The 27771-nt window shown below is 61.5% G+C and overlaps 2 protein-coding genes across 3 annotated transcripts; both read right to left on the reverse strand.

Annotated features, from left to right (window-relative positions):
* Nucleotides 1-1399: 1399 nt before the first annotated feature.
* Nucleotides 1400-21105, reverse strand: SPAG5 (sperm associated antigen 5). Its single transcript, XM_048823673.2, has 24 exons — nucleotides 20977-21105; nucleotides 19496-19642; nucleotides 17716-18965; nucleotides 16564-16756; nucleotides 14486-14605; nucleotides 13611-13703; nucleotides 13052-13186; nucleotides 12258-12377; nucleotides 11781-11873; nucleotides 11232-11366; nucleotides 10332-10446; nucleotides 9761-9854; nucleotides 9261-9342; nucleotides 7927-8060; nucleotides 7306-7471; nucleotides 7056-7149; nucleotides 5964-6038; nucleotides 5363-5486; nucleotides 4956-5067; nucleotides 4193-4273; nucleotides 3870-4022; nucleotides 3295-3348; nucleotides 2366-2446; nucleotides 1400-1697 (listed from the first exon to the last, which is right to left on the reverse strand). Exons 1-24 carry the CDS (start codon nucleotides 21010-21012, stop codon nucleotides 1581-1583), a joined length of 3804 nt encoding a protein of 1267 aa, XP_048679630.1. The 5' UTR covers nucleotides 21013-21105; the 3' UTR covers nucleotides 1400-1580.
* Nucleotides 21106-21238: 133 nt separating this feature from the next.
* On the reverse strand, nucleotides 21239-26694 carry RSKR (ribosomal protein S6 kinase related). 2 transcript variants are annotated; one of them, XM_048823679.2, is made up of 12 exons: nucleotides 26490-26694; nucleotides 26049-26300; nucleotides 25439-25522; nucleotides 25292-25348; nucleotides 24720-24789; nucleotides 24138-24245; nucleotides 23830-23870; nucleotides 23267-23294; nucleotides 22927-23016; nucleotides 22748-22836; nucleotides 22019-22129; nucleotides 21239-21890 (listed from the first exon to the last, which is right to left on the reverse strand). In XM_048823679.2, exons 1-12 carry the CDS (start codon nucleotides 26535-26537, stop codon nucleotides 21666-21668), a joined length of 1203 nt encoding a protein of 400 aa, XP_048679636.1. In that variant the 5' UTR covers nucleotides 26538-26694; the 3' UTR covers nucleotides 21239-21665. The 2 variants fall into 2 exon arrangements, with proteins under 2 accessions (XP_048679636.1, XP_048679635.1); XM_048823678.2 differs by having other exon boundaries at nucleotides 25280-25348.
* Between the last annotated feature and the right edge of the window lie 1077 nt (nucleotides 26695-27771).

Consider the following 27771-nt stretch of genomic DNA (forward strand, 5'->3'; position numbering starts at 1 on the left):
TCCTTGGCAGGATGTCTAGGCACTGCATCGCAGCTGTTCAGAGGCTGCTGTTTAGGAGACCTGTCCTTTAAGCTGAATACAGGAGGGGGAGGAGAGGGAAGTGAGCCTGTTTCCCAGCTCCTCCCATACTCCCCTCAGCTACAGCTAGGGGCAGAGGCAGCTGTTCCACAGCTGAAGAGAGAGGCAAGGTGACCCTGCCACCCAGCTGAGAGGCGGGGACAGCACCAGGGAGTGAAGCCATTAAAAACCAGAGCGTTTTGTTTCCATATAGCTGCTTTTGGGCACATTATGGTTAGTGTGGTCACAAGCAAGTGCTGTCCTGGCAGCAGCTCTGCCCTGGGAGGAGATCAATAGACCCATGCAGCTACAACCCACCGATCCAGAGCAGAGGACAGCATGGCCCATAGGAGCCAGCACAAGGCTACGTCCTGCAACAGCATGGAAGACTCCAACTCAGGGCTTCCCTCATGCTTTCAAGGCAAGGAGATCCTGCAGATGTTTGACAAAGGGGGGAAGGTGGGAAGGAATCAACATTTGAGCGAAACAGAAAGAGGTTTTCAAAACAAGCCCCGTCGCAGATCTGTGCTCAGGGAAGGCCCAGCATGCGTGCTCCCCCCTCCCCAGCAGGGTTGCTGGGGAGAGGTCAGGAGTGGCAAGGGGCTCTGCTCCTGGAAGCCCTGGGCTGGCCAGAGAGGGACAGTGACAGGAGGTTAGCCCCAGCTGCGTGGTCCAGCTCTGCTGCATGCTCACACCACCAGACAGCTTCCCCTTCTCACCAGGCCCAGGCTGCACTTCCACATCACCCCATTACTGCTGGGTCCTGGGAATCTCTCTCACCACCCCCAAGAGCCGGGGGTCCCAAGGACAAAGCAGCCTCAGGCTACCACCTCTGCAGGAGGCTCTCACCCTAAGAAAGGATCACCGGAAGTTAGATCCGAGGAGCAAGGAACTGAGAATCTAGGACACCAAGAGCAGGAGCTGCCTCTGAGGGGAAACTAGGTCAGCCCAGCCTTGCTGGGTTCATGTGTGTGCAGTTCGCAGGAGCCCTGGGAACGCGAAGATCAGCAAGGCTGCATACGAACTACAGAACACCAGGCAGAGGAGTGACCCCCTGCCAAGGAAGGGGGGGCTGTCACAACACAGGGAGAGGAGACAGTGGTGGGGAAGTCATCTGCCCTGTGATAAGCTCAAAGGAGTCCAGCTGCTCTGACCAGGGGCAGCAGGTGTCATGCCAGGTGCCCTCAGACAGTTACTATGAATGCTCCCATGGCAGGCAGCAGAGAACCCAAAGAATGAACTCCAGCCTACCTGGGCAGTTAGCCTGTTAGTGAGCCCCAAGAGAGGCCCCCCCAGCCCCACCCCCAAGCTTGGCTCTCGGATCAGGCAAGAGGCAGAGCAATGCAGGGTGTCACAACTTTAATAAATATATATATATATACACACACACACACACACACACACCCCAGTACTGCTACGGAGCCCAGCCCACCTGCGTTCCAGACACTCAACCGGGCTCAGTTAAAATACAGGGGAAGCTAAGCAAGGAGGCTTCCAAACACTGAGTGAATCACACCTCACGGCTATGGTGTGTCCCCAGAGCATCTGCCGCCATCCACCAGCTTCAGCCCAAGGTAGTGCAGCAGGTTCTGGAACTCCCAGGAACCGGCAGTCACCGCAGCAGGGATGGAGGAGAGCACCTGGGAAAGGAGGAGGAAGAGTTCGAGGAGCTGCAGCCAAGCTGGAGGTAGGGGAGCAGGACTCCAGCAGCTAGAAATGGGACAGGCAGGCAATGCCAAGTGAGGGTCTCCATCTATAGCTCTCAATCCTAACACCGAGGGCCAGGCAGCTGTGTGAATGGTTCTGGCCCTCCAGCCGGGGCAGTGCCTAGGCCTTGGCAGGACCCAGAAAGACAGGACAGGGAGCAGCCGTGGGTGCAGAAGTGGTCGTTTCAGTGACGGCACACAAGCCACTTACTGCCCTCAGCATGGGGCAGCAGGTGGGGAGCCCCTCAAAGACAGTAGCAGAATAGGATGGAGGGGCTCTCCCTGGGCTGCAATCCCACCACACTCCTGGGCCCCAGCCCTTCCACAGCAGTCACATCACTCATGTCCTTTGCCAGACCCCTGCAGCTAGACCAGGCCCTTCTGAAGGCAGCCTCACCTGCGATGCTTTCAGGTGGGGCTGGGCTGGGCCCATCCCTGAGACGCAGCTGTTCTCCCAAGGGCTTTGTGCATGGCAGTGTGGAAACAGGCTGTGTGATGAGGGGAAGGGGGGCAGCCCTGGCTGTTTGTCAGTTAGCCATGCCAAGAGCCTTATCAATGATACCATACAGGTGTAGTGAGAGCCCCGCCCCAAAGGGCCTCACCTCTTTGATCTTCTCTTCCATTTCCTCACGGCTCCTTAGCATCATCTGGGCATGATGGAGTTTCCCCTCCAGGATTCTTCTCTGCAAAGGAGAACACAGAGCTGTGCAGAGGGATGGGAGCAGAGCAAACCCCAGAGCCCACATATTTTAATGGCTTACCACAGGGGCAGGCAAACTTTTTGGCCTGAGGATTGCATTGGGTTTTGGAAATTGTATGGAGGGGTGGTTAGGGGAGGGGGTTGTGGCCTGGCCCCCACCTCCTATCCTCCCCAGAACCCCTGCCCCATCGAACCCCCCTGTTCCCTGACGGCCCCCCCGGGACCCCTACCCCATCCACATACCCCCCCCCCCGCTCCCTGTCCCCTGACTGCCCCCAGACTCCCGTTGCCTCATCCAACCCCCCGCCTCCTTCCTGACGGCCCCCCCGGGACTCCTTCCCCAATTCAACCCCCTGTTCCTGCCCCCATCCACATCCACCCTCTACCACCACCTCCCCGAACTCCCCTGCCCTCTATCCAACCCCCCTGCTCCATGCCCCCTTCCCACGCTGCCTGGTCACGCTACAGCCGCCCTGCCCAGCTGGAGCTGGGCCAGGTCACCACGCAACACAGAGACCGGGTCAGGCCAGGCTCTGCAGCTGCCCTGCCCCAGGAGCTCGCCCGCAAGGTGAGGCTGCGCGGGGGGGGGCCTGGGGCGAGCCTCCCGGGCTAGGAGCTCAGAGGCCAGGCAGGACAGTCCCGTGGCCCGCGGGCTGTAGTTTGCCCACCTCTGGCTTAGCAGCTGGGTGGGGAGAACGCCGAGCAGGAGCAGGCATGAGAGAGGCTCCATAGCAGTCAATCCTGAAGCCTCCGGTGAGGGGACAATGCAGCCAGACACCCCGCCCCCCCCAACACACACACACACGCGGCACCCTAGGCCCTGCTCCTTACTTGGTCCTGGTAGTCATGCTGTGTCTCCAGGAGTAGCTCCCTCAGCTTGTTCACCTGCAAGACAAGTATTGGCACAGGGGCACAATGCAGCTGGATGCCCACAGCCAGGGCTAGAGCCTGACTCAGGGATGGGGAGAGAACAGACCCCACCAGCCCCCAAAGAGCTGGCTCCCTCCTTGTGCCAGCCGCTCCCAGCCAGGGCACGTACTGCCTCCCCTTCCCTGCCATTAGCCAGCCCATGGCCAGCATGCAGACCATCTCGGGCCTAGCCATGCCCAGCACTCCCCCTCCTGCCGCCAGGCTGGAGCGCCCACTGTCTAACCCACTACTGAACCACCAGCAGGGCTGCAGGGCCTCTCCCTGCTCCCTCTCCATAGCACTAATAGAAAGGAGCCACAACGTAGCAAGAAAGGGCCCATGGGTGGGGGAAAACACATGCCAACAGCCCCGGGGCACCTGTCTCTTGGCAGTCAGCCCCATGCTATACAACTGCCCTAGGCCAAGAGCGACCCCCCCACCAAGCCCCTCCCTTCCTGCACCAGAATCTGCCCCTGCCCAAGCACTGCTGGCTTCACCTCCTGCCGTAGCCAGACTTTCTCCTGGACAGTGTCAGCATCCAGAGGTGTCGTGCTGGGGTCTCGTCCCCTCACCTCCTCCCACAGCACCTCAGCCTCCGTCTCCGCACGCCGGAGCAGGTGCGTCAGGTGAGAGACCTCTGCCTTCAAATTCTGAGGGGAGAGAAGCCAGTGAGTGGGGCAAAGGACTCCGTCCCAGCCTCTAGGGGCCCACAGGGCAGCTCCTGTCCTGTACGTGGCACCGTACTGAGCACAGTGGGCAGCAGGGCTGAGCCCATTCCAGGATCTAACCCGACATGCCCCCAGCCTGCAGAGGCGGGTACCGTGACTTCCCGGCTCCGGTCAATGAGCTGCAGCATCTTCTCCTCCTGTTGCCGCACAATGTCCTGCAGCTCCTTCTCGGTCTGAAGAGAGAGAGGGCGGCAGCATTTAGGACAGAGCCTCCCGGAGTGGCACCACCCTTGCAGCAGAGTCATGGACGTGCTGCTCTCCCAGGAAAGGAGCAGGCAAAGAGGGAGCCCAGGCCCAGTACCGAGGGGAGGCAGCTGGTGGGCTTTTGTCTGTTGCAGTCACTGTGACAACAGCTGCTAGCAGACACTCAGCGGGACATGGACAGTGAGGACAGGGCGGGGGCAGGCAACAGGCTGGGCACAAGCCCCCAGTTCACCAGCAGCTTCAGTCAGGTGAGTCCCAACACCATTCCCCTGCCACCAGGCTGCACACAGAGCCGGGGTTATCCTGCCCCATCACCAGAGGTAGCGAGGGGTCAGTCACACCAGGGTCCCAGCCTGCCCCAATGCAGACATTACATTTGGACCTGCACAGCCAGATGGGGGCAGTTCTCTTAGGCTGGAGCAGTCCTGACCCAGGAACACTCAGGACCCAGCCAGTAATGTGCCCTCAGCCTGGGACACTGGGGAGCCACACAAGTGCCGCATTAGATCAGGCTAGCGAGCAGCTGCAGGATATGGAAAAAACCAGTTACCCAGATTCTCCCGTGTCCTAGAATCTGAGCCTGCCTGGTCCACGTCCCAGATCAGCTCTGCCCTGGAGTTCACACCTAACCCAGTTCTGGCACCTGCTCACCTGAAACCTGACTCCCAGGGTCTTGTTTAGCTTGGCAAGATTTGCATCCCGGGCATCAATCTCTGCCTGGAGCCTGGATTCCAGGCTCTCCAGCTGGTGCTGATGGTCAGAGCTATGAGAAGAAGAGCCAAACTGAGTCTTCAGAGGGCACAAAGCAGATGGAACGTGGGCTGCATAGCCGTGCTCTCAGGGTGACCCTGCCTCCCCCTGACCCTGAGGCTGGAGGTTGACAGGGTTAGCTCCTGGGGGGTCGCAGTCCTAGACGTGCTGCTCAGCTGCACAGGGATTGGCAGTGGCCAGTGGCGGTGGGGGAGCGACAGGTCAGCAAGCAGCAGTGGCATTGCCCAGAGCCCGCTGGGCATTCCCATCACCTCTCCTTTGACTCAAGGGCCAGATGCTGAACTCACAGTTTAGCCTGCAGCTCCTGAACCTCGTGCTGTGCCGCCTTCTGGCTCTGGAAGCTCACAGTGACGAGATGAGAGACAGCAGCTCTCAGCTCCAAGACAGTCTCCCGCAGGCTCTCCTCGATCTCTGGGGGCAGAGCAGACACCAGCCATTTGCATGGCAGGGGAGCAATGGCTCACAGTGCACGGTGCTAGCCCGCAATGCCAGGGTTAATGGAGAACCCCTCACAAGCCAAAAGGAAACAAACCTGTGTGTTATACTGTGCTCAGGTTCCAATTACCCAGCAAGGTCCAGGGCAGCGCCAGGCCAGGAACAGACACCAGATGCTATGCCTGGAACAGCAGGCAGCTTTAGCCCACCTGCATAGCCACTGCCCCCGGCCCAGCCCCCTGGTGCTCAGCAGTTACAAGAGGGAACCTCTTGCTGAGTCAAACCTGGATGAAGGAACAAGCCTGGTTCCCTGGGAAAGCCTAGTGCACTCACATGTTTGCACCTGCCCTGCTCCAGGGCACCTCCTGGAACCAGGCCAGTGCCCTTTGCACTGGGGCCCAGCAAGGCCACGTTAATTGGCAAGGGAGGAGAGGGCAGACACCAGGCCATTACCTGCTGGCATCTGAGGAGTAGCAGGTTCAACCTTGGTGAACGTGGTCGAGCCTTCAGCAGCTTCTTCATCAATGCCTGTAACAAAGTAGGTCAGAGGGGCTTGATGCTGGGTTATCAACACAGGTTACCCCTTTCTATGACCCTGACCCACTGCTAGGCCATGGTGCCTGCATAGATCCGGGAACTTCCCTTCTCCTCTGGGGAGTCCCTGGGGCTTGGGCCCTGAGAGAGGGGACTGGTGCTGAGGCCCCGTTCACATCACCCCCTCGCCACGCCCCATGGGATGGCCTTGTCCCAGGGCTCCTCACAAGACAACTATGGTTCTGTGCTTTCTGGCCCTGCGGTGGGTGATCCTGGCAGCCCCGGGGAGGAACAGCACCAGCCTCGAAGAGCTGAACCATCCCCTGTCTGCAGGCTGCGTGGGAAGGAGGCCTAACCGGAGACAGGAAGCCCTGGGCATCGAGGGTCCTGTTTGCCACGGAAGCGCCGACACTCCTCACTGAAGCAATCTGGCTCCGGGGTCAGAGACAGCCCACGAGGCAGCCGAGGGCTGTAGTGTTCTGGGCAGAGCTGGTTTTCTGTGGCAGGTTCATCAGAATTCATCCACCACCCCGGTGGAGGACTAATGCAGCCCAACCAGTCACAGGAAGGGAGAGCAGAGGCGCAGGATTCGATAATAAAGCGGGGGGCACTGGAAGCTTGACGGCTCCTTCCCAGACACGGGAACAGCCTCAACCACTGGCTGGGAAGCTGTAACCACTTCTGCCTTGCTTCAGTGTCAGCAAGGTACTTCTGGCTCCTGAGCACGCGGCAGAGCAAAGCATTATGGGCAGGTCCCCCACTCACTGCAATGGTTGCATCTCCAATACCAAGGGGAGGGTCACTGCATGACAGGCCTGCACAGTGCAGAGGGAGGCCCCCCATGCTGCAGGGGTGATGGGAGGCTCAGCCCCGGGTTTGGCTGGTGTACAGAGCACTTCACGCCCCTCCTTGTCTGTGAAGCACTAACCAGCCCCCTCCACACAGGCAGGGTTTCTGGAGCAGCAGACAAGAACCAGAGCCAATAAACAATTTCTGGCAGCCACATCCTACCTTTTCCTGCCATAGCTTTTAAGACGCTGCCCACAAAGGAGCAGGGAACGCTGCGAGGGGTACACACTCTGCTCCTCGATGCAAGATCAGCAGCCTTCAATGACAAAAGAAGGTCAGAGTGGCTGTCCCACAGATGCCAAGGCAGCATTACAGACATTGCTCTGCTTCCCCAGGGCAGACGGGCTGCAGAAACCCATGCTACAGAGGGTTCTGTGATCAACAGCCAGAGGGCAGTTCCCTGGACTCCTACCTCTCCTGGCAAGGCAGCTTGGAGAGCATCAGCGAGGTCCAGCAGCCTCTCCTTGGTCTGAGCGAGCTCCAGGGAGGACTTCAGGAGTTTGTCCCTGATGAGCTGCAGGCCCAGGGCCTCTGCCTTGCTGCAGTCGAGCTCCTCGCAGAGGGTGTCCCGCTCCTTCCTGGGGAGAACAGGGGGAAGTCAGAGCTTGCTCAGTGCCCACCGAGGCCCCATCTTCTCAGGGTGGGGAGGGGAAAGGGGAGGCATGTCATGGCAGCCTAATGGCCTGGCTGTGATTGACTTCCTCGGTTCGGTGGCCAGAGCACAGGGGGACACTTGGAGGTGCCTTTTGAATAACCAGAGGATGAGACCAGCTGTGCCCAGCTAGAGTGCCTGTGGGTTTGCCACAGGGACTGGGACAATCAGGGATGTACTAGGGTGCACAGAGGGGCTCGTTCACTGGCACCCTTTGCCTCCCAGCCATGGGTGAGGTTGGGAGGGGACCCTGCCCGTCAGGAGCTGAACAGAGACATGCCAAGCTCCTTCCCCCAGAAGCAGGCTTTCCAGACACAGCAACGAGTTGCGGTGGGAGGCACACGAAGGGCTCAGAGAGGCAGAGTGGAGCTGCTGGCTCACTGGAGGTGCTGGTAGGCGTCCTTCAGGTCCTCGTACTGCATGCTGCGCTCCCGCAGGACTGCAAGGGTGGCTCTCAGCTCATTTTCTGTCTCTGTCAGCTGCTCCCGGGACACACGGTTCTCCTGGTCAATGAACTGCGGCGGAGGGAAGATTTACTAGGGAGGAGTGGGAGTTGGTACAGGGGGAGGTGCTCAGCACATGCAGGCCAGGAATGGCTAAGGAGGGCCATGTTCACACCAGGAGCTGGGGAGCAGTTAGCTCAAATCCCACTCTACTTTCCTGCAAGCGCCCAAGCGGAGACTCCTCCCCGACCCTATTCTCATTTGAGGGGCTGGTGAGGCCTGCCCCCGGGTATTAGGGGGTCTTTCATCTAACAGCCCTCAGAGCCCAGCAACAGCTCTGTAGTCTTCCCCCCTTCTCACCAGAGTGCTTGGCAGATCAGAGTTCCACCCCCACACCTCACCTGCCAGCAGACTGCTAGGAAGTACGGGATGGTCTGACTCGCCCCGCACTGGGGTGTGCAAAGGCCAAAGCTGCAGCAGCCAGGCCGATTCCCCAGGGGGATTGGGTCAGGCATTCAAGTGCATGGAAAGGCCCAGCCAAGTCTCACACCCAGAGTAACTGCACAGAGATGGTTGGGAAGGCTGACCACAGGGATCAAAGGACCGAGCACAGGGTCAGCAACAGGCAGTTGCTCCCCACAGCATTTATACACTTGTTCAGCCCTTGCAGCTTGTGAAATACCAGACCTTCCAATGCCCATCTTGCTTTCGATGCTCAGCCAGTTCTTCCATGACTTCAGCCATGACTTTCTCAAGAACTGCTGGAGCGGGAAGTCTGCCCTTTGTACTTGGAAGTCACCTTGGGACTCCAGCCTCCACAGCATCACTAACTGACGCACCTGGAGTATCGGATACCAGAAGGTTAAGGAGTGAAAGAAAGGGCAGGATGAGTAGCGAGGAGGGCTAGGATCCAAGGCAGAGAGAGAGAGTTCCTTTGAGAGATTTAGCTGCCGGGGGTTTTATGGCACGGGTCTGGCACCGCATATAGCAACTCCTGGGCCAGTAGGATTTGCACCCGCAGTTAGGATGCCCAGCTTTTTCTGTGTCCCTCTAGGAGGGGTTTTGGAAAGGACATTTGAGCGGTCAGTGGGGCCTGGCAGCTCCAGGCCTACATGCAGGGAGGAGGCAACGTTAACTGGTCCTGGTCTACGGTTTAATATCGTGGTGTGTGAAGGCTGCCATAGGGGTCAATGGGATGGAGCACATGCCATTAGCACAGCAAGTGTCCTGTGCCCCTAACAGAAGGGTTAGCCCATCCCCCACAGCGTCTACCTCGTGGCACTCGGTCATCTCACGCAGCTCCTGACGCACCCGGTCGTGCTGCTGCTGGAGAAGCTCCTGCTCTCTGGTCAGCCTGAGATAGGAAGGAGGGAAGCAATTAGTGTGCAGTTCGGCTGCCAGCTGCAGGCTCTGGGCGCAGGAGGGGCAGCTGACAGGATCTGCCCAGGAGATCCACTCCTCTTACAGTTTGTATGGCAACTTCCACCTTCTCTGTGTGTATATATCTCTCTTCTTACTATATGTTCCATTCTGTGCATCTGATGAAGTGGGCTGTAGCCCACGAAAGCTTATGCTCTAATAAATGTTAGTCTCTAAGGTGCCACAAGTCCTCCTGTTCTTTTTTCAGAACAGAAGGGGAAGCAGCAGAACGAGGATTGTCCAAGAGCCCCCCTTAGGGCATCACCTTTTGTTCCTCATTATTCAGTCACTGGATTGCACAGCACTTTGCTTCTATGCCCCCCAGCCTCAGCACCCGGAGGCTGGAGACTCACCGCGCCATCTCCTCCGACAGGTCTGCATGCTTCTCTCGCAGCTCATCCCGCTCGCACTGCAGGCTGGCCAGGTCCCTCAACAGCGTGCTGAGATCTAGGGCACAGTGCACAGCATGGAGGTTAGCTGCACAGTTGGCACCAGTGAACGTGCAAAGCTGAGAAGGCAGAGGAGCCCTTGCCTGCCCATCCCCCAGAGCAGGTCTTAATCAGCAGCCCAGATACTGGAGTATGGTGGGGGTGCGCACGTTAGTCTGATCCAGCTGTTGGAGCTGTCAGCAAGGTGGCCTCCAAGAAATCTACAGGGCACTGACATGCAAATGGAACAGGCAGCTACTGCTACAGGAGGAGCCCTCTAGCCAATGTTGGAGGCTCGGGATGCTCAGCTCCGTCCTCAGCATAGCAAGACATGGTCTGGGCGTTGTGCCCTAGCACGTGACCAGCATGCAGCAAGGTGCAGCTGTACGAGTGTCTCCCAGTCTCTTACCGCAGGAAGGGCCAGCTGCTGCCACCTCTTGGGCCTTTGCACATCCACACAAGACACCGAGAGACCCAGCCTCACATGCAGGCATACCTGCTCCCAGCCGGGAGTTTGTCACAGTCAGCTGATCCACCTGGGCTACAGAATCTTGCAGCTCTGCAGTCACTTCCTCCAGCCTCCCGAAAGCCGCCTCCAGCTCCCTGGAAGCCTGCAACAGAGCACAGCACCTGGCTCACTGCTCAATCCTGCCCCTTGGGGGCTTCTCTGGCCCAGCCCAACAGGCACCGAGAGCTGGACGCTGCTGGCATCCACATCCCAAATGGGACAAGTGCTCAGGGGTTTCTAATGCCCTCCCAAAGATACAGGAGGGGGCAGGGCAGCAGTTCTGTACCAGACTGCGATGCTGGAAAAGGGGCCACGTTCTGACCCCTGGATGGCAAATGCCCACCGTGCCCCACTCATCTGCCTCTTGGCATCCTCAGGTCTGCACCAGACATCTGACAGACAGGCCTCCTTGCAGCTACACTCCTGCCATTGGCTGCTAAACATGGCATTGCTCACATGGCCATCTTCCACCAGGGTCATCCTGGAGGAAGGAGGTGCTCAGCCCTCGGCATTTGCTAAGCACCAGCTAGCACCAGGGAGCCCTGACAGCCCCACTGCTGAGGGATGGTGCAACCCCAGCACACATTAGCAGCAGGACCCACCCGTGGGAGATGCAGCTGTTGATGTGGCGTGGCTGCCGCTGAGCTGCAAGGCTCACCCCCGAGACACCAGCAGCATCCCCAGCCCTGCAGGGCTTGCAGCGAGAGTGGGGCTGAAGTCAGCCCTGGCATGCAGAACCCCGACCACCAGGCCCAGGCTAACCAGTCCTGCCAGCTGCTCTTGCTCCTACCCCACTGTTGGGCAGGGCAAGCTCTGGGCTCAGCACCACCACAGCCCTGCCCTGCCCTGCCCTCTGAACTGCATCCCACAGGGGTCTGAGCCTATTACCGCTTCTTTAGCCTTGAGTGCCTCCGCCGCTCGGCTCCGCATCTCATCCCGCTCCGCCAGGCAGCTCTTCAGTTTGGCTGCCACTTTGTCCAGTGAACTCCGGTTCCGGGAGAGCAGGGCTCTCATCTGGTCTTGCTACAAGAGGAGGAGGAGAGCACCCCTGAGGACAGCCTAGAGTCCCTGCGGAATCCCAGAGGTTCCAGGCCCAACACAGGCCTGCCCCATGCTCCTTCAGAGGCGCCGTTCAAGCGGCCCGTGCATTGGGCACCAAGGCTGCCAGGCTGGACCCCCTCCCTGGGGGACCCACCCCACCCAGAGCCTTGGCAACACATGGTGAGACCAGCTCCACAGGGACAAGTCTCACGAATTAGAGCCGTCTGACATCCCAGCCGCTGAGTGCTCCAACGAACCCGGGGCACCACGAGCCAGGCCTGGCCCTCTCCAGGGTCTCTCTGAGCACGGCTGTTGGAAGAGCCGAAGGCACTTTCCGAGGGCTGACATACGCCTGCTAGCGCTCAGAGGCTCAGCCACAGAGCCAGACAATCTCACCTGTTGGTTTAGGGTTCCTCGGTCTTTCTGCAGATTCCGCAGGGAAGTATTTGCGGCGTCCAGGAACAACTGAGACTCCACGGTCCAGGATCTCTGCAAGACAAGAGGGGCGTTAGCATTGCCAATGCGGATGCTGGGACGTGGGCAGTGGCCAAGAGTCCAAGACCTTCTGGAGAACTGATGGTGTAGTCAGTCGCCCGCAATGGAAGCGCAGAGGAACTGGTCTTAGGCAGCCTCATGCCTTGAGACCAGGCCAAAGTAGTGGCAGGGGAAACTCCCAGCATCACTAATGGCAGAGACAGGAGAACACTGCCCCAAGCTGCAGCATATCAAATTGAATCACAAGTTCAGCAGACCCCAGGCTGAGCCCGTGCAGTGGGCAGCACACAAGGTTTCCAGCAAGCTGGCTGGGCCCACAGGCTAAGAAGATCAAGAGCAGGGCCAGACACCCACGCAGAGCTCACTACCCTTCCTTACCTGGTGCTCACGAGCCTCCTCAATAAGGGTGCAGAGCTCACACTGGGATTCCAATCCCTGCTCTAGGGTTCTGATCCGAGCGCTGGCATGGACACGGAAGGCCTCCAGAACCAGATCACTCTGGGGAGGGGGAGACACGTGCATGTGGGGATTTTAACAGTGATCCATCAGCCTAGTGCCACCATTGCCAGGTGCCCCAGGAGCCCTGACAGCCCCACTGCTGAGGGGTGGCAAGCTGCAGCACACATTAGCAGCAGGACCCACCCGTGGGAGATTAAGATGTTGATGTCATAGAGGAAGCACCAGCGCTACACTCAGGCTGCAGGGCAGGGCTCTCCCTCATGCCCCTCTGCTGAAGCACTGGGGAGGCCTCAGCCAAGTCCTTAACCCTGCCCCCTTGTATACGCTGGCCCAGGGCACAGCTCCCTGCCAACAGGTCACCCAGCACCCTCTTCAAGTGCCAGTGGGACTGGCTGAGAGGGGGCTGTCCAGCACTCCCGCAGAGAGAGGCAACCCCACTCGTCCACTGACGTGGCTGCTGCTGAGCTACGAGACACCTGCCCCCCGGAGACACCAGTAGCATTCCCAGCACTGCGGAGCTAGCAGCGAGAGTGGGGCTGAAGTCAGCCCTGGCATGCAGAGCCCCGACCACCAGGCCCAGGCTAACCAGTCCTGCCAGCTGCTCTTGCTCCTACCCCACTGTTGGGGCAGGGCATGCTCTGGGCCCAGCACCACCACAGCCCTGCCCTGCCCTGCCCTCTGAACAGCATCCCACAGGGGTCTGAGCCTATTACCGCTTCTTTAGCCTTGAGTGCCTCCGCCGCTCGGCTCCGCATCTCATCCCGCTCCGCCAGGCAGCTCTTCAGTTTGGCTGCCACTTTGTCCAATGAACTCCGGTTCCGGGAGAGCAGGGCCCTCATCTGGTCTTGCTACAAGAGGAGGAGGAGAGCACCCCTGAGGACAGCCTAGAGTCCCTGCGGAATCCCAGAGGTTCCAGGCCCAACACAGGCCTGCCCCATGCTCCTTCAGAGGCGCCGTTCAAGCGGCCCGTGCATTGGGCACCAAGGCTGCCAGGCTGGACCCCCTCCCTGGGGGACCCACCCCACCCAGAGCCTTGGCAACACATGGTGAGACCAGCTCCACAGGGACAAGTCTCACGAATTAGAGCCATCTGACATCCCAGCCGCTGAGTGCTCCAACGAACCCGGGGCACCACAAGCCAGGCCCGGCCCTCTCCAGGGTCTCTCTGAGCACGGCTGTTGGAAGAGCCGAAGGCACTTTCCGAGGGCTAACATACGCCTGCTAGCGCTCAGAGGCTCAGCCACAGAGCATCGCAGAGCCAGACAATCTCACCTGTTGGTTTAGGGTTCCTCGGTCTTCCTGCAGATTCCGCAGGGAAGTATTTGCGGTGTCCAGGAACAACTGAGACTCCACAGTCCAGGATCTCTGCAAGACAAGAGGAGCATTCACACTGCAGATGTGGCTTTGGGAACCCTATCGAAAGGCCACTGCTGGGACTTGGGCACCAGCCAAGGGTCCAGGACCCACTGGAGATCTGGTGGTGTAACCAAATTGCCACCATTGGTAGCAGAGGAACCTGTACAAGTGACGACCCTTGTTAGGCAGTTTCCTGCCTTCAGAGACAGGCCAAAGTATCTGAATGTGCAGATGAGCAAGTAGACAAGCCATCTGTCCCTAGAGTGGCCATTCTCAGAGGACCCACTGTAGGTGGAATCGATCGCTAAAGCAGGGGCCCTGCTTGTTACAACACCTGGGATGGGGAGCAGAACGTCCCACCTGTGGACTAGCCCTGCCTCCCTGTAGTGGATGACTCGTTGAGGACCACAGGGAGGAGTCAGGAGCCCATTTTGCTTAGCCCCACCAAGAGACAGCCCTGCACGTTTAACCAGCTCCAGCTGTTCTCACTGGAAGCCGCACTTGGACAGCCAGCCCTGGAAGCACCCACCCCCTTGAGGACACTCTACCCTCCTTTCAGAGTAGCAGCTGTGTTAGTCTGTAACCACAAAAAGAAAAGGAGTACTTGTGACACCTTAGAGACTAACAAATTTATTTGAGCATAAGCTTTCGTGAGCTACAGCTCACTTCATCGGATGCTTCATCTGTAGCTTACGAAAGCTTATGCTCAAATAAATTTGTTAGTCTCTAAGGTGCCACAAGTACTCCTTTTCTTTCTACCCTCCTTGTACACAAACCCCTCCAGGACCTACCATTGCCTCCCTGGCCTGTTCCAGCTCCTCTTTCAGAGCCTGCTCGTCCTCCTGGGTCCGCTGCAGGGCCTTGAGTCTCTCTCTGGTTGCCATGTAGAAGTCATGATAAAGCTGCTCCTCCTGGAAGATATTCCATCCCCAAGCCATTGCTCACAGGGCTAGGAGAATTGTTTCTCACAGGGGTAAGGTGGGCAGGGCTTGAGCCAACTCTGCCCGTGCTCTGGGGGCTCAGCAGAGCCAGACAGGCTGAACACCTCGTCTTCTTCCCCCAGGATCACGTGCACCAGGCTCAGCCTGAGAAGGGGCGCCTTGGGCAGCATCTCTGCCCAGCAGGGCTAGATTTAAGCAATTGCTATGACATTTGCATCACCATTAGTTCTGACAGCTGCAAGCTTCCCCCAGGTGCTGCCTTTTCCCAACCCCCCCTGCCACCCAGCAAAGGATGCAGCCCACACACTCCCACCCACTGGCTGCAGACATGCTCGTTTGCAGCTTCCTTCCTGGACGAGCTGGTGGTCAGTGGTGCAGTCAGGCGAGTGTAATCAGGAGGCCAGGAACAGCAAGGACTGCTGCAGTTCTCCAACTTGGCAAGAGCTGGACCAGCCATGCGCATGATTTGGTTAGCCAGTGCTGTAGCAGCAGGCGACCATGGGACCAGGTTTCATCAGCTCTGAACTCAACAATCGCCATTCAGCCCACATCACTTCCGCTCCATTTACCCTCAGTGGGACCTTGTGCACTTTGAGTGGCCTGTTGATCCGAAACACTGGAGTCCATGTGCTAGCTGCAGTGGGGGGTCACACCAGCACTGGCCAGGGAGCGCGCAAGACCTTGACGGCTCAGCACTGCCCAGCTGCATACCTAGCAGAGGTTCTGGACACCCCCCCAGTACTGCAGAACCTCTAGCTAGCTAATGGATTTGTGCGGCCCCTACCTCTGCAGCACCTGAGCACCTCAAAACCTTTAGTGTTTCTCTCCTGCGAGGCAGGCAGCGCTATTGTCCCCATGGCACAGCTAGAAATCAGAGGCACGGAGAGGGTAAGTGACTTGCGCAAGGTCACACAGGAAGTCTGGCAGAGAGGGAATAGAGCCTGGGGCTCCCAAGTTCTAGGCTAGCACTGCATATGGGGGGCTGCTAAGCACCCCTTTGCCTGACTGCAGTCACGGGCTCCACTACTGTCACGGGGTCCCCGGGCGATGCTCGGGAACTGCTCCCCACGAAGCCAGTCAGGACTCTGGGGCAGTCGCCTTTCTGTGAGCAGCCTGTCTTCAGGACACACAGCTCACACAGCTTCCACCTTCCTGGGTCTGACCTCGGAGCATTCAGCCTCCTCTGCCCCTCCGTGCGCTTCCCCCAGCGAGTCCACCCAGGCAGCGTCCTGAGGAAGCCAGAGGGTCCTGCACCCCAACTTCGCAGTCAGACGTGACTCTCAGCCAGCCAGTAAAACAGCAGGTTTATTAGATGGCAGGAACTGGTCTAAAACAGAGCTTGTAGGTGCAGAGAACAGGACCCCTCATCTGGGTCCATTTTGGGGGGCAGTGAGCCAGACAACCACATCTGCACTTCACTCCATGTCCCCAGCCAGCCCCAAACTGACTCCCCCTCCAGCCCCTCCTCCTCTGGGCTTTGTCCCTTTCCCAGGCCAGGAGGTCACCGGATTCCTTTGTTCTCCAACCCTTTAGCTCTCACCTTGCGGGGGGGGGGGGCGGGGGGGGAAGGGGGAGGGGGGAAGAGATGCCATCAGTTGCCAGGAGACAGAGTGTTGCCATTTATGTACACTGGTCCTTTGCTCTGCAACAATTACACCCCCTTATCCCACCATCTAGAGACTTAAGAAATGCACAGGGGAAACTGAAGCACCCCTACAGTATTCTGAGGAAACATTAAGAACAGTCCCGCTTTGTCACAACTACCTAGTGCAATTAACTGGTAGGCAACAGGGGAAGTTTCTGATCTACTCAGTCAGAAGGGAGGCAGGCACAGCTCATGGCCACACCTGCCATCATCCTCTGCTTTGGAGCATCCCACTGCAAACCAAGACGCACATGATCTCATCTCTACAGTGGGCCCCTCTTACTGCTTTGGGGTGGGTGACGTCAGTCTGCGTGAGCACGTCTCTCTGGTCTGCCGGCCCCAGACGAGGAACTGGCCACTGGCTCTGCTGCCAATCCCGCAGCTGGCACGAGAGGGCTTCAATGATGATAAGCGTGCTCTCCAGCCGCCCCTCCAGCTCCGCCCGGGACAGGGCACTCAGGTGCTCTTGGGAACAGCTGGTCAGAGGAGAAGATATTTGTGAGGGGCTTCAGGAGCACAGACCCCCTGTGAACTACAGAAATGGCTCCCGGCTCAGGGACATCGACTAACCCCAGGGACCTGGGGATGTAAGGATAAGGCCTTTTCCTATAGCCATATTAGAAGAGAAGCAGCCATTAGCTAAGAAGCAGGAAGTTGGATCCTCACATTCCATCTAAATTACATTAAAACAATGTAATATCGGGCTGTTAAGAAGGTCCCTGTCCTAATAGCACCCACCATCACCAGATAAAGAAACAGATCTTACGATGATTAAAGAAAACTTAGTTTGATAGCATTCTGTCTGGCAAGAAATCACTTGACAGTTATGGTTGTGAAATCCTCATTTCTTTATTGTTTTATCTTTATAGTCCCCTTTTCTCTATTGTTTGGCTGTATGGTCTGTGTGTTAATTAATTTTGTTAGGTGTAAATTAAGGTGATGGGGTATGACTAGGTTAGAAAATTTTGTTACAATATGTTAGGATTGGTTAATGAAATGACTGGTTATGGCACAGCTAAGCAGGACTCAAGTTTCACTGTATAAACTGGGGTCCAAGGAGGAGAGCAGCAGAGAAGGAAGAGGAGGAAAGACCTGGAAGAATTCACCCCCAAGACACAGCCCAAAGCTGCTAAGAACCCTCAGCACAACCATGACGTGCAGCAGCCAGAATCCAGACGAGACCGACCTTGCCTGGCCAACAGGAAAGTCTGCCTGCCTGGCCAGAACTGGGGAGCAGAGCACTTTATGCTTAGCATGGGTATTCTGCCTGGTAATCGTTGAGAGGATAAGGGTATTACTGTGTAAGGCTCTTTCATTAGTAAAATGTCCTGCAAACCCGCAAAGAGTACGCCCCGAGCCCTAGGAATTGCGTAAAGGTGGGTGCCCCTAGAGTGTGAGAGTAACAGAATTGTGTGTGGATAACAAGGAAACTTACTGCCAGAGAAGAGAATCTGTTTCTGCAGCACTGTCCTTTGCGCAGGCAGGCCATTCCGCAGAGGTGTTCATGCTCTTCTCCAGCAGCGCTCGGGGAGTCATCCAGGTCCCCGCAGAGCAGGTGGAGATTGGGGTGACACTTGTGCCTGCATCTTGCTGCAGAGCTGGCAGCGGCAGGCTTTGCCTCAAGGACTCCATCACAGCAGAGGTACCCATGTTCTTCTCCAGCCATGCCAGTGGGGTCATCCAGGAGATGGTACCAGCCACGTTGCACCCAATCTCATGAGAGGGCACCGGGGTTGTGAGAGCTGCTGCTCCTCCCTGCAGGGAAGGCTTCTGAGCAGAACTTGAAGCCACATCCTTCCAGACAGAAGCCTGAGGGGAGCCCTCTTCAGTCACCAGCAAGCTGGGCTGGTCACCACCAAAAGGGAGGGGGCAACTTCCCGATTCTGCTCCCTGTGGGATAGGCAGGGTACTGCTACATCCTTCCGTTTCCTTCAGGGTGGCCAGGATGCTGGGAGGCTGCAGAGAATCAGCCTCAGGAATCACGTCCCAGATGCCATTCTCCTCGGATAGAGGAGGGCTGCCAAGCGCCTGTGTCGCTGACAGCCGCTCAGGATCACACCCCTCTGCAGACCCTGCTAGGAGCAGGCACGGCCTCTCAGGAGAGCACACAGAAGGGACTAATGAGATCATCGTTACAGCAGCATGGCTCTGCTTCTCCTGCACGCCCAGCTCAGCAGCAGTGTCTTGGATGGCCCTGGCGTCCGAAGGGTCACTGTCCAGGCAGGGCTCGTTCTCTGCCATTGTCACGTGGGCCTGATCCTCATCCTGCCTCACTGTTACTTTAGAAGCCTGAGACGTCTCAGGTGTACATGGCCAGTCTGCCTCATCCTTCTCCACCTCTCTCTCCAACTGGGAAGTGTTTGCAGCATCTGCACTCCTCCCCAAAAAGTTGTCCTGCAGGGTCCCGACCTCCCCCAGCACAAGCTCCCCCCCAGGTTCAGCCCCAGGAAGAGAGCCGACAGATATGGCACTTTCCCCCTGACCCATTTCCTGGGGGCTACCAGCTGCCTCAAAAGCCTTTGGTGTGGAGCTATTTGGAGCCAGACCCAGCTGTTGCTCTTTTGTATTGGACCAAGCTTTGTTTTCCTCCACAGTTTTGGGGCTGAATGTTGTGTTTGGCAGGGAGTCTGCCCAGATTTTTATAGCTGGTGACATCTGTGAGCCAGGCAATGGGCTTCTGCCATCCTGCATGGAGGGGGAAAATAATGAGGTCAAGAACCGCAGAATCCCTGCCCCCTGCTGTTCCGCACCCCCCAGACACATGGATGCCTATCCTGCATGTTGGGCTTTGACTGGCTTGACCCCAGAAGGCCCCTTTCCCAGCTTCCTTCCTGTCTCCAGAGACAGCATATAGGGAACATCCTTATGTTCAGCGCAGAAGGGGGGGCGGCAGGAGAGCCCCACTAAGCTCTCTAGGCTATGTGGAGGAACCCCCTTGCCTTCTTCCATGGCAAGACACCAGCCCCTCCCAACTGCTGTTTCTCCCTCTCCCACCCAGCTCTGTGGGACCCATGGAGTCAGAGCCATGGTGCAGATGGGTTCCAAGAACTAGGCTAGCCAGCCTGACTCAGGAGAAGGCTCCCTTCACCCCGGGCCTACAGCTGCGTGGGGTCTATGGGGTCAGTGCCCCGGGAGACTCCGGACTCTCGGCCCCACTGGGGCTGTATTTGGCCATTGGGGTCAGCGCTCTCCAGCCCCACAGCAGCAGCCCCCACCTGCAGCCGAAGCCTGCAGAACAGCGGCGTAAGAGACGAGGGTTTCGCAGACTCCATCGCGCTTTGAGAAAACTTCTGCTTCTGGGGAGTAGCCAGCTGCTGGAGCGAGAGATCCTGGAGCGGGGCCCGGGCGGCTGACTTCCGAGGCTGGACACAAGAAACCGCGCGTGTGACCCCTACAGGCTGCACCCCCCCCGCCAGGCTCTGCTTGGCCAGGGGCATCTTGGGGGGGGGGGGGGGGAAGGAAGAGACAGACGGACGGACGGACGGACAACGACACTCAGGGCGCAGGGGCGGGAAGGAGCCCCAGGGTGGGAGTGGCTGGTGCCAGAGCCCAGGGGAGAAGGAGACCCAGGGCGGGGCCCAGGGGGGAGGCCAGTGCCCGAGGGTGGAGCCAGGGCCTGGAACGGGACAGGACAGGACGAGCCAGGGCTGAGGGGGGGGGCGGGGAGGAAGGACACCCAGGGCAGGGCCCTGGGGGCAGGGAGGAAAGACACCCAGGGCAGGGCCCTGGGGGCGGGGAGGAAAGACACCCAGGGCAGGGCCCGGGGGGGGGGGGGGGGAGGAGGCCGGTGCCCAAGGGGGGAGCCAGGGCCTGGAACAGGACAGGGGGGGGAGCCAGGGCAGGGCCCTGGGGGGAGCCAGGGCTGGTGGGGCAGGGAGGAAGGACACCCAGGGCAGGGCCCAGGGGGGGAGGCCGGTGCCCGGGGGGGGGGAGCCAGGGCCCGGAACGGGACGGGGGAAGCCAGGGCTGGGCCCTGGGGGGAGCCACAGCTGGGGGGGGAAGGAGACCCGGGGCGGTGCCCGGGGGGGGGGAGGCCGGTGCCTGGAACGGGACGAGGGGAGGGGGGGAAGCCAGGGCTGGGCCCCGGGGGGAGCCAGGGCTGGGGGGGGAAGGAGACCCGGGGCGGGGAGGCCGGTGCCCGGGGGGGGGGGGAGCCAGGGCCCGGAACGGGACGAGGGTGGGAGCCAGGGCTGGGGGAGGAAGGAGACCCGGGGCGGGGACCGGGGGGGGGGGGAGGCCGGTGCCTGGAACGGGACGAGGGGCGGGGAAGCCAGGGCTGGGCCCCGGGGGGAGCCAGGGCTGGGGGAGGAAGGAGACCCGGGGCAGGGCCCGTGGGGGGAGGCCGGTGCCCGAGGGGGGAGCCAGGGCCTGGAACGGGACGGGGGTGGGGAGAGCCAGGGCTGGGGGGAGGGGGAAGGAGACCCGGGGCGGGGACCGGGGGGGGGGGGGGAGGCCGGTGCCCGGGGCGGGGACCGGGGGGGGGGGGGGGAGCCAAGGCCCGGAACGGGACGGGGGTGGGGGGAGCCAGGGCTGGGGGGAGGGGGAAGGAGACCCGGGGCGGGGACCGGGGGGGGGGGGGGGAGCCAAGGCCCGGAACGGGACGCACGCGGGCGGGGCGGGCGGGGCAGGACCCCGGGCGGAGCTGCCCAGCGATCCCGACACGGGACCCAGGCTCGGGGCCGGGGCCCCCCCTCACCTCGCGCGCGGCCGCGCGGGGCCCGGCGGTCTCCATGGCGACCCGGGCGACCCGACCTGCTCCGCGGCCTCTAGCCGCCAGCCGCTGCACCCGCCATTCGAACAGCGCGCGCGAACGCCATTGGCTGCAGCGCCGGCAACGTCATCACGCCAGGGGGCGGGGCGACGAAGTGTCTCATGCCAGCCCCGCGCCCCAGCGCGCAGGGACTAGGGCTCCCCCTAGCGGTTCGGTCTGGTTCCCCCACAGACGCCACGCAGACAGCCACGGGAAATGCCCTTTATTGCTCAGCCACGTGCAGCCCCGCGCTCCCGTCCAGCTGGGGGTCCCGCCGCCAGGCCCCGGGGCATGCACGAGCCGGGCCCGGGGGGGCGGCCCGCTGGCCCAGCCTGAGTCTAACCTGAGGAAGGGGGGGGGCACAGCCTGGCCTGGGAACGGGGCGCCCATGAGGGGAGCCACGTCCTGGCCCAGGCAGGAGCCACTGCTGGGGAGGGGGCTGGGTGCCCTTTGCTGCTCCCCCGGAGACGGCTGCAGCTGGGCTGGGGTGCTGCACAAGGGGGGTTCCTGAGCACGCAGAACGGTGCCCCTGGCTGGCCCACGTGGGGCCTGGTCACAGCCGGCAAACAGGAAGGAGATGGAGCCTCCAACGGGCCGGAGCTCCAGCAGGGCCAGAGGAGAGGGTCCGCTCTGCCTCAGCCAGGCCAGGGGCGGCTCAGGGAGGCCAGGAGGTCACAGTCAAAGTCTGCAAAGGCGACGGAGGGTTCCAGGGCCGCCTGCTCCGCTTGCCGTGCGGCCAGGACGCTGTCCACCGGGTGCTTCTGCAGGAGCTGCGCGTCCCAGGTCGCTCCCCGGAAGAAGAGGTGGCTCTTGAAGTGGTGGAGGTCGTGCAGGCGCCGCAGGGGGTTTCGGCACAGGAGCTGGGGAGGGAGAGCCTGACCGTGAGACCGGGCTGCATGTCCAGGGATGGACTCGGCCAGCCTGCCCTGCTGGAGGGGGGATGGGCCAGCGAAGGGGCCGCAGGAGACCGGGGGCAGGAAGGAGTTACCTCGCTGAGCAGGAGGGACAGCCCCCGGCTCAGGGAGCTCGGGCTCTCGTAGCTGCAGCGGTTCATGCTCGCCAGCATGGCCAGGTGGTCTCGCTCGGGAGGAACCGGGAACTGGGGGAGACAGGAGCGGGCTGTTAGTCCCCCGGAAGAACGCATTCCCAAAGAGCGGCGGGCGCAGAAGCGGGTGCTGCCTCCCTGCCTCTGCACAGGCCCAGCAGCTGCAGCAGGAGCCCAGCCCCAAGGTCCAGGCTGGGGCAGCTTAGGGCAGGAGCCAGGCTGCCACATGAGCACCACATGTTGGATGCAGGTACCCATCAGCCACCCCTACACCATCTTCCAGCCCTCAGCAGGCCCAGGCCCCTCTGGGCTCAAGTCCTTCCCTGATCTATTGCACAAGAGCCACAATCCAGACCATGGGATAGGGGCTCCAATGCACGCGCAGGGGATGGGAAGCAGGGAACCCGCCAGCAGTGCTGGTGGAAGTGACGCAGAGTGGAAGCAGCCTTTGGACAAGGAGAAGGGGGGCCCAGTGACCCATCCAGCTGGGATCTGGGAGAGATGAGGAACACAGGTTTCTCCTCTGCCCCCGGACCCTCCCACTGGCCAATGTGGCTCAAGGGGATAGCAGGGCTGTGTGCCCAGACCAATAGGGATGCTGCCCCAGCCCCTCGCCTCCCAGTGATAGAGAATCTGACCGCTTAGCATCTCTCCCCGGCCCCGTCACCTCACCTTCCCAGTAGCCAGGGTAAAGAGCAGGATGCCCAGAGACCACCAGTCAGCAGAATGGCTGTAGGGGCCTCCGCTCAGCACTTCTGGGGCTGTCAATCCCAAGAGAAAGCAGAGTCAGGGTTTGTGCAGTGCCCCGCCCCCCAGCCCCATCGCCCAGCAGCAGCCCGTGCCAGCCTTACCCATGTACTGCAGGGTCCCACAGATGGTGTAAGCCCGCTCCCCTCGGCGCAGGTGACGCGAAAGGCCGAAGTCTGTCAGCTTTAGGTGCCCTGTGCACAGACACACACTGTATCTCTGCCCTGCAAGAGCCCTGCCCACATGGAGCCATCCTGCTGCCCCCAGACTGCCAGCCCAGTATCCCCCCCCACCCAAGCCCTGTACACAGACACGGCCAACCTGGCATTCCCCCCACCCCAGACGCTGCCAGTCCAGCATCCCTCCTACCCAGGGAACAGAGGCCCAAGTCCATCACATTCCCAGCCCCTAGTGCGGGGGGTGGAGGGGAAGCAGTGCACCTACCATGTTCGTCCAGGAGTATGTTCTCCATCTGAAAAGGAGAGAGAGGTCAGAGATCACATTACATCCTCGGCCAGGGTGTACTCAGCCCAGCGAGGCTGCCCGGCCAGGACACACCAGCTGGCCTTGCGGGCCTGGAAAGGGCCATATTCCATCAGGCTGCTTGCGAGGGCCCCTGCGGCTCACGCTCCACGTCTGCCTGTGTGAGGACACCAGCCCCGCCTCTAAGAGCCGCCCAGGGTCCGCAATGGGCTGGATCAGGCCTCGGGCAGCGCTCCCCCAAACTAGTGGGGGAAAGGGCAGCTGCCCACTCCCGCCACTGAGCGGAGCAGCTGAATCCAGCTCCCACCCCACCAGATGTGAGTTTGGGGTCTGGGGGGGTGAGGTCCCCCCACCGCAGAGGAACTTGCCACCCCCAGCTCCCCTGCTCCTGCCAGCCAGCACTGACTCAAACCCAGCTGCAGAGCAGCCGCCCAGAGCCTTGCAGTGGAGCCCATCGCCCCAAGCACGTGTCTGACCAGAGAGGGGCAGGACAGGTCAGACCCCCTCTCCCAGGGCACTCATACCTTCACATCTCGGTGCACAATGCCCAGGTCGTGGAGATAACCTGGAAGAGGAGAAAGGAGGAGAGTCACCAGAGTCCCACCAGGTATGGCGAGGAGGACCCAGTCCAGGGGAAGCTGTCTGACCAGCAGTTCCTAGCAGGCAGGGAGGAGCTCACATCTGGCCCCTCTGCCCCACACAGAGCCTCCTCCCCAGGGCCCAGAGATCCCAGGGTGCTGGCAGCATCAGCCACACAGCACCAGGGGAACCTACAGGGACTCCCTGCCCCAGCACAGGTTCCCATGCAAGTGTTTCTCAGCAGGTCACTTACCCAGCACCAGCACCAGCTCCGCTGCAAACAGGCGAATGGTGGCTTCCGCAAAGCGCCCCGCAGAGGCCCAGAGCGTGTACAGGTCTCCGGTGCTGCAGTATGTACACACTGCAGAGGGAGACAGACACTGTAGCTTGGGGGGGCCAGCACACACAGCCCAGCTGGGGAGAGCCAGGGCTCCAGGCAAATGCCATCCCCTCTCCCTCCCCACAGATCTACAGACCCCGCCTGCAAGGGGCCTCACCTGCTGGGGAGGCAGGGCACAGAGCGGGCATGGCCTGGGCTGATATTTACAGTGGGGTTGCTTCTCTTTGCTGCCAATCCCTTCATTGCCCGAGGGCCGAGAGAACCGTACCAGCCCAGGCCTGCCAGAGGGAACTGCCTTTATCCTGCTCTCATGACCCAGCCACGGTGGACATGGGGGAGGGGAGCGAGCCGCAAAGCAGCTCCTAATCCACAGGGGATTGCGGGTGGCAGAGCCAGGCTGCACTCCAGCTGCCAGAGAAGAGGTTTAATATCAGTCAGATGCACGGGAGGAGCCCCTACTCTAGGGAGACCCCAGGGGGGCAGATGGTGACTCACTAATGAAGAGATGCCGCTGTCCCTGCCAGCTGTCCCCTAAGCAGTGAACAAATGGGTGGCTGACCTGCCTCTGGGGACAAAGAAAAACAGGACTCATGAGTATCTGATCTGGGGATGGGGACACCCAATGGGAGAAGTCGGGGAGGAGGAGAAGGGGATGAGGCGGGGAGGAGCAGGAAGACTCAGGACATCCCTCTTGCCAACGCGCCCTAACCCACCCCCTCTGGGATACAGCCCCGACCCCCCCGGGCATCTCTGGAGAGGGCTCAGAAGAGCCAGCCAGGTAGCTTGGGTAAGAGGCACATCTGCAAACCAGATGCTGAAGCTGTGGTGCCAAGGAAGGTACGGTGCTCCTGGGGCCCTGAGCTGACGGGGCCAGGTACGGCCTGCCTGGGACTCTGAGCCAGGAAGGCTCGGTGACAGAATGAGCTCAGGGCAGCTGGCCAGGCCCCAGTGGCAGGGCAGCTTCAGCAGTCTCTTCTCTTCCCCAAACCATCCCTCCCAAGGGATCCCCCTACCCCTCCTACGTGCCCCATGCCCCCAAGGAGAGCGGCAGCTACCTGGATGCTGACCTCCTCTTTGCACTGCTTCAGGGTGTCACGCCGCAGCACCTCCACTTTGGGGACCACCTACAAGAGAAGGAGCCATGGCCCCAGTGAGTCGACACAGGAGAACGGAGCAGCGCCCTGGGGAAGGGGGGCAGTGTGACGGGCACCCACCTTCACAGCAAAGACCTTCTCCCGCCCGCAGTCCAGCACTTTCAGGACCGTCCCGAAGGAGCCCTTGGCAACAAAGCCCAGAATCTAAAAGGAAGGAACCAGTGAGTGTGGGGTGTGACTGCTCCTACCAGCAGGGCCAGGTCCCATGAGAGCAGCATGGGACTCAGCTAGGACAAGCTCCAGGGACTACGCAGGGCAGTGTCTCCTGGCCAGGCTGGACAGAGCCCTGAAATAGGTGTGCGGGGGAACCACCCAGCCTCCCGTCCCCTTGCTGGGATCTAGATGGGCTCCCAAAGGATGGGGGGGTGGGAGAACCCCAGGGGCCTTTTCTCTTTCCAGCATACTCAGAGAGGAAAGGCGTGTAGTCGCCCAGGGGCCGGAGGGAGAGCAGGAGGCCGGGGAACAGATGCTACCTGAGTCCTAGTTGGAGACCGGAGCTTGCCGCGACACTCCCACGCGTGGGATCAGCACTGGCAGACGTGTGCCAGCACTCCTGGGCTCCTCGGCTCCGGCTTGGGCCCCCAAAGGGCCACAAGAGGCCAATGGGCCCTAGCCACGTCTTGTTCCCAGCCCCAGCCACCCCCCAAGGGCTCAGAGCTGGGCATCGCACCTTGAGCTGCTGCTGTCCCAGGGGGGGCCGGAAGGGGAACTCCGGGAGGAAGAGCGAGACGAACTGCGGGACTGGCCAGCCCGTCACCACCTTCTCCCCCAGCCGGGGCAGCTTCTGGCCCGGGCCGCGCTGCTGCTGGAGGCACCTCCTCGCGGCCACGTTGCGCTCCAGCCCTGACAGCGTCACCCCGATGCCAGCCAAGACGCTCTTCCAGCCCCGGGCCCAGGAGGCCTGGGCTGCGAGGCCACCACCCTGCAGAGCCAGCAGAAGGATGAGCCCCGGCCCCGCTGCAGCCAGCTCTGGGGCAGGGCACAGAAACCACAGCTGTGCGGGAGGGGCGCGCCGACTCCTTGGCAGGGAGACCCGCGCAGGCACCCCAAGGCCGGGCGGGGGGAGCCCCGCTGCCCCCCGCCCCCAGCCAGCTCCGCCCCCGTGACACACCTTGAGGGGCCCCGGCGGGGGCTCGGGCTCGCTGCTGGCAGCTCCCATCGCGTCTCCTTCCTGCGCCGGCCCCGGCCCCGGCCCCGGCCCGGCGCGTCCTGGCAGCAGAGGCCGCTGCGCCCGGCCCGGCTAATCCCCTGCGGGCCGGTTACATAACCAGGCGGGATCTCGACCCGCTTCATTGCCACGCCGGCCCCGCCCCGCCCCGCCCCGCCCCGCACAACGCAGAGAGCCCGCTCCCCCTCCCTGCCCCCCCGCCCCCGGACAACGCAGAGAGCCCGCTCCCCCTCCCTGCCCCCCGCCCCGCCCAACGCAGAGAGCCCGCTCCCCCTCCACTGCCCCCCGCCCCGCACAACGCAGAGAGCCCGCTCCCCCTCCCTGCCCCCCGCCCCGCCCAACGCAGAGAGCCCGCTCCCCCTCCCTGCCCCCCGCCCCGCCCAACGCAGAGAGCCCGCTCCCCCTCCCTGCCCCCCGCCCCGTCCCGCACAACGCAGAGAGCCCGCTCCCCCTCCCTGCCCCCCGCCCCCGCACAACGCAGAGAGCCCGCTCCCCCTCCCTGCCCCCCGCCCCCGGACAACGCAGAGAGCCCGCTCCCCCTCCCTGCCCCCCGCCCCCGGACAACGCAGAGAGCCCGCTCCCCCTCCCTGCCCCCCGCCCCCGGACAACGCAGAGAGCCCGCTCCCCCTCCCTGCCCCCCGCCCCGTGCCGCACAACGCAGAGAGCCCGCTCCCCCTCCCTGCCCCCCGCCCCGTCCCGTCCCGCACAACGCAGAGAGCCCGCTCCCCCTCCCTGCCCCCCGCCCCGTCCCGCACAACGCAGAGAGCCCGCTCCCCCTCCCTGCCCCCCGCCCCCGGACAACGCAGAGAGCCCGCCCCCCGCCCCGCCCAACGCAGAGAGCCCGCTCCCCCTCCCTGCCCCCCGCCCCGCCCCGCCCAACGCAGAGAGCCCGCTCCCCCTCCCTGCCCCCCGCCCCGCCCCGCCCAACGCAGAGAGCCCGCTCCCTCTCCCTGCCCCCCGCCCCACGCAGAGAGACGGCTACCCCTCCCTGCCCCCCGCCCCACGCAGAGAGACGGCTACCCCTCCCTGCCCCCCGCCCCGCACAACACAGAGAGCCCACTACCCCTCCCTGACCCCCACCCACGGACAACACAGAGAGCCCGCTACCCCTCCCTGACCCCCACCCCGCACAACACAGAGAGCCCGCTACCCCTCCACTGCCCCCTGCCCTGCCCGCGGACAACGCAGAGAGCCCGCTACCCCTCCCTGCCCCCCGCCCCCGGAC

This window comes from Caretta caretta, chromosome 17 (assembly GCF_965140235.1).
Source record: "Caretta caretta isolate rCarCar2 chromosome 17, rCarCar1.hap1, whole genome shotgun sequence".
NCBI lineage: Eukaryota > Metazoa > Chordata > Testudines > Cheloniidae > Caretta > Caretta caretta.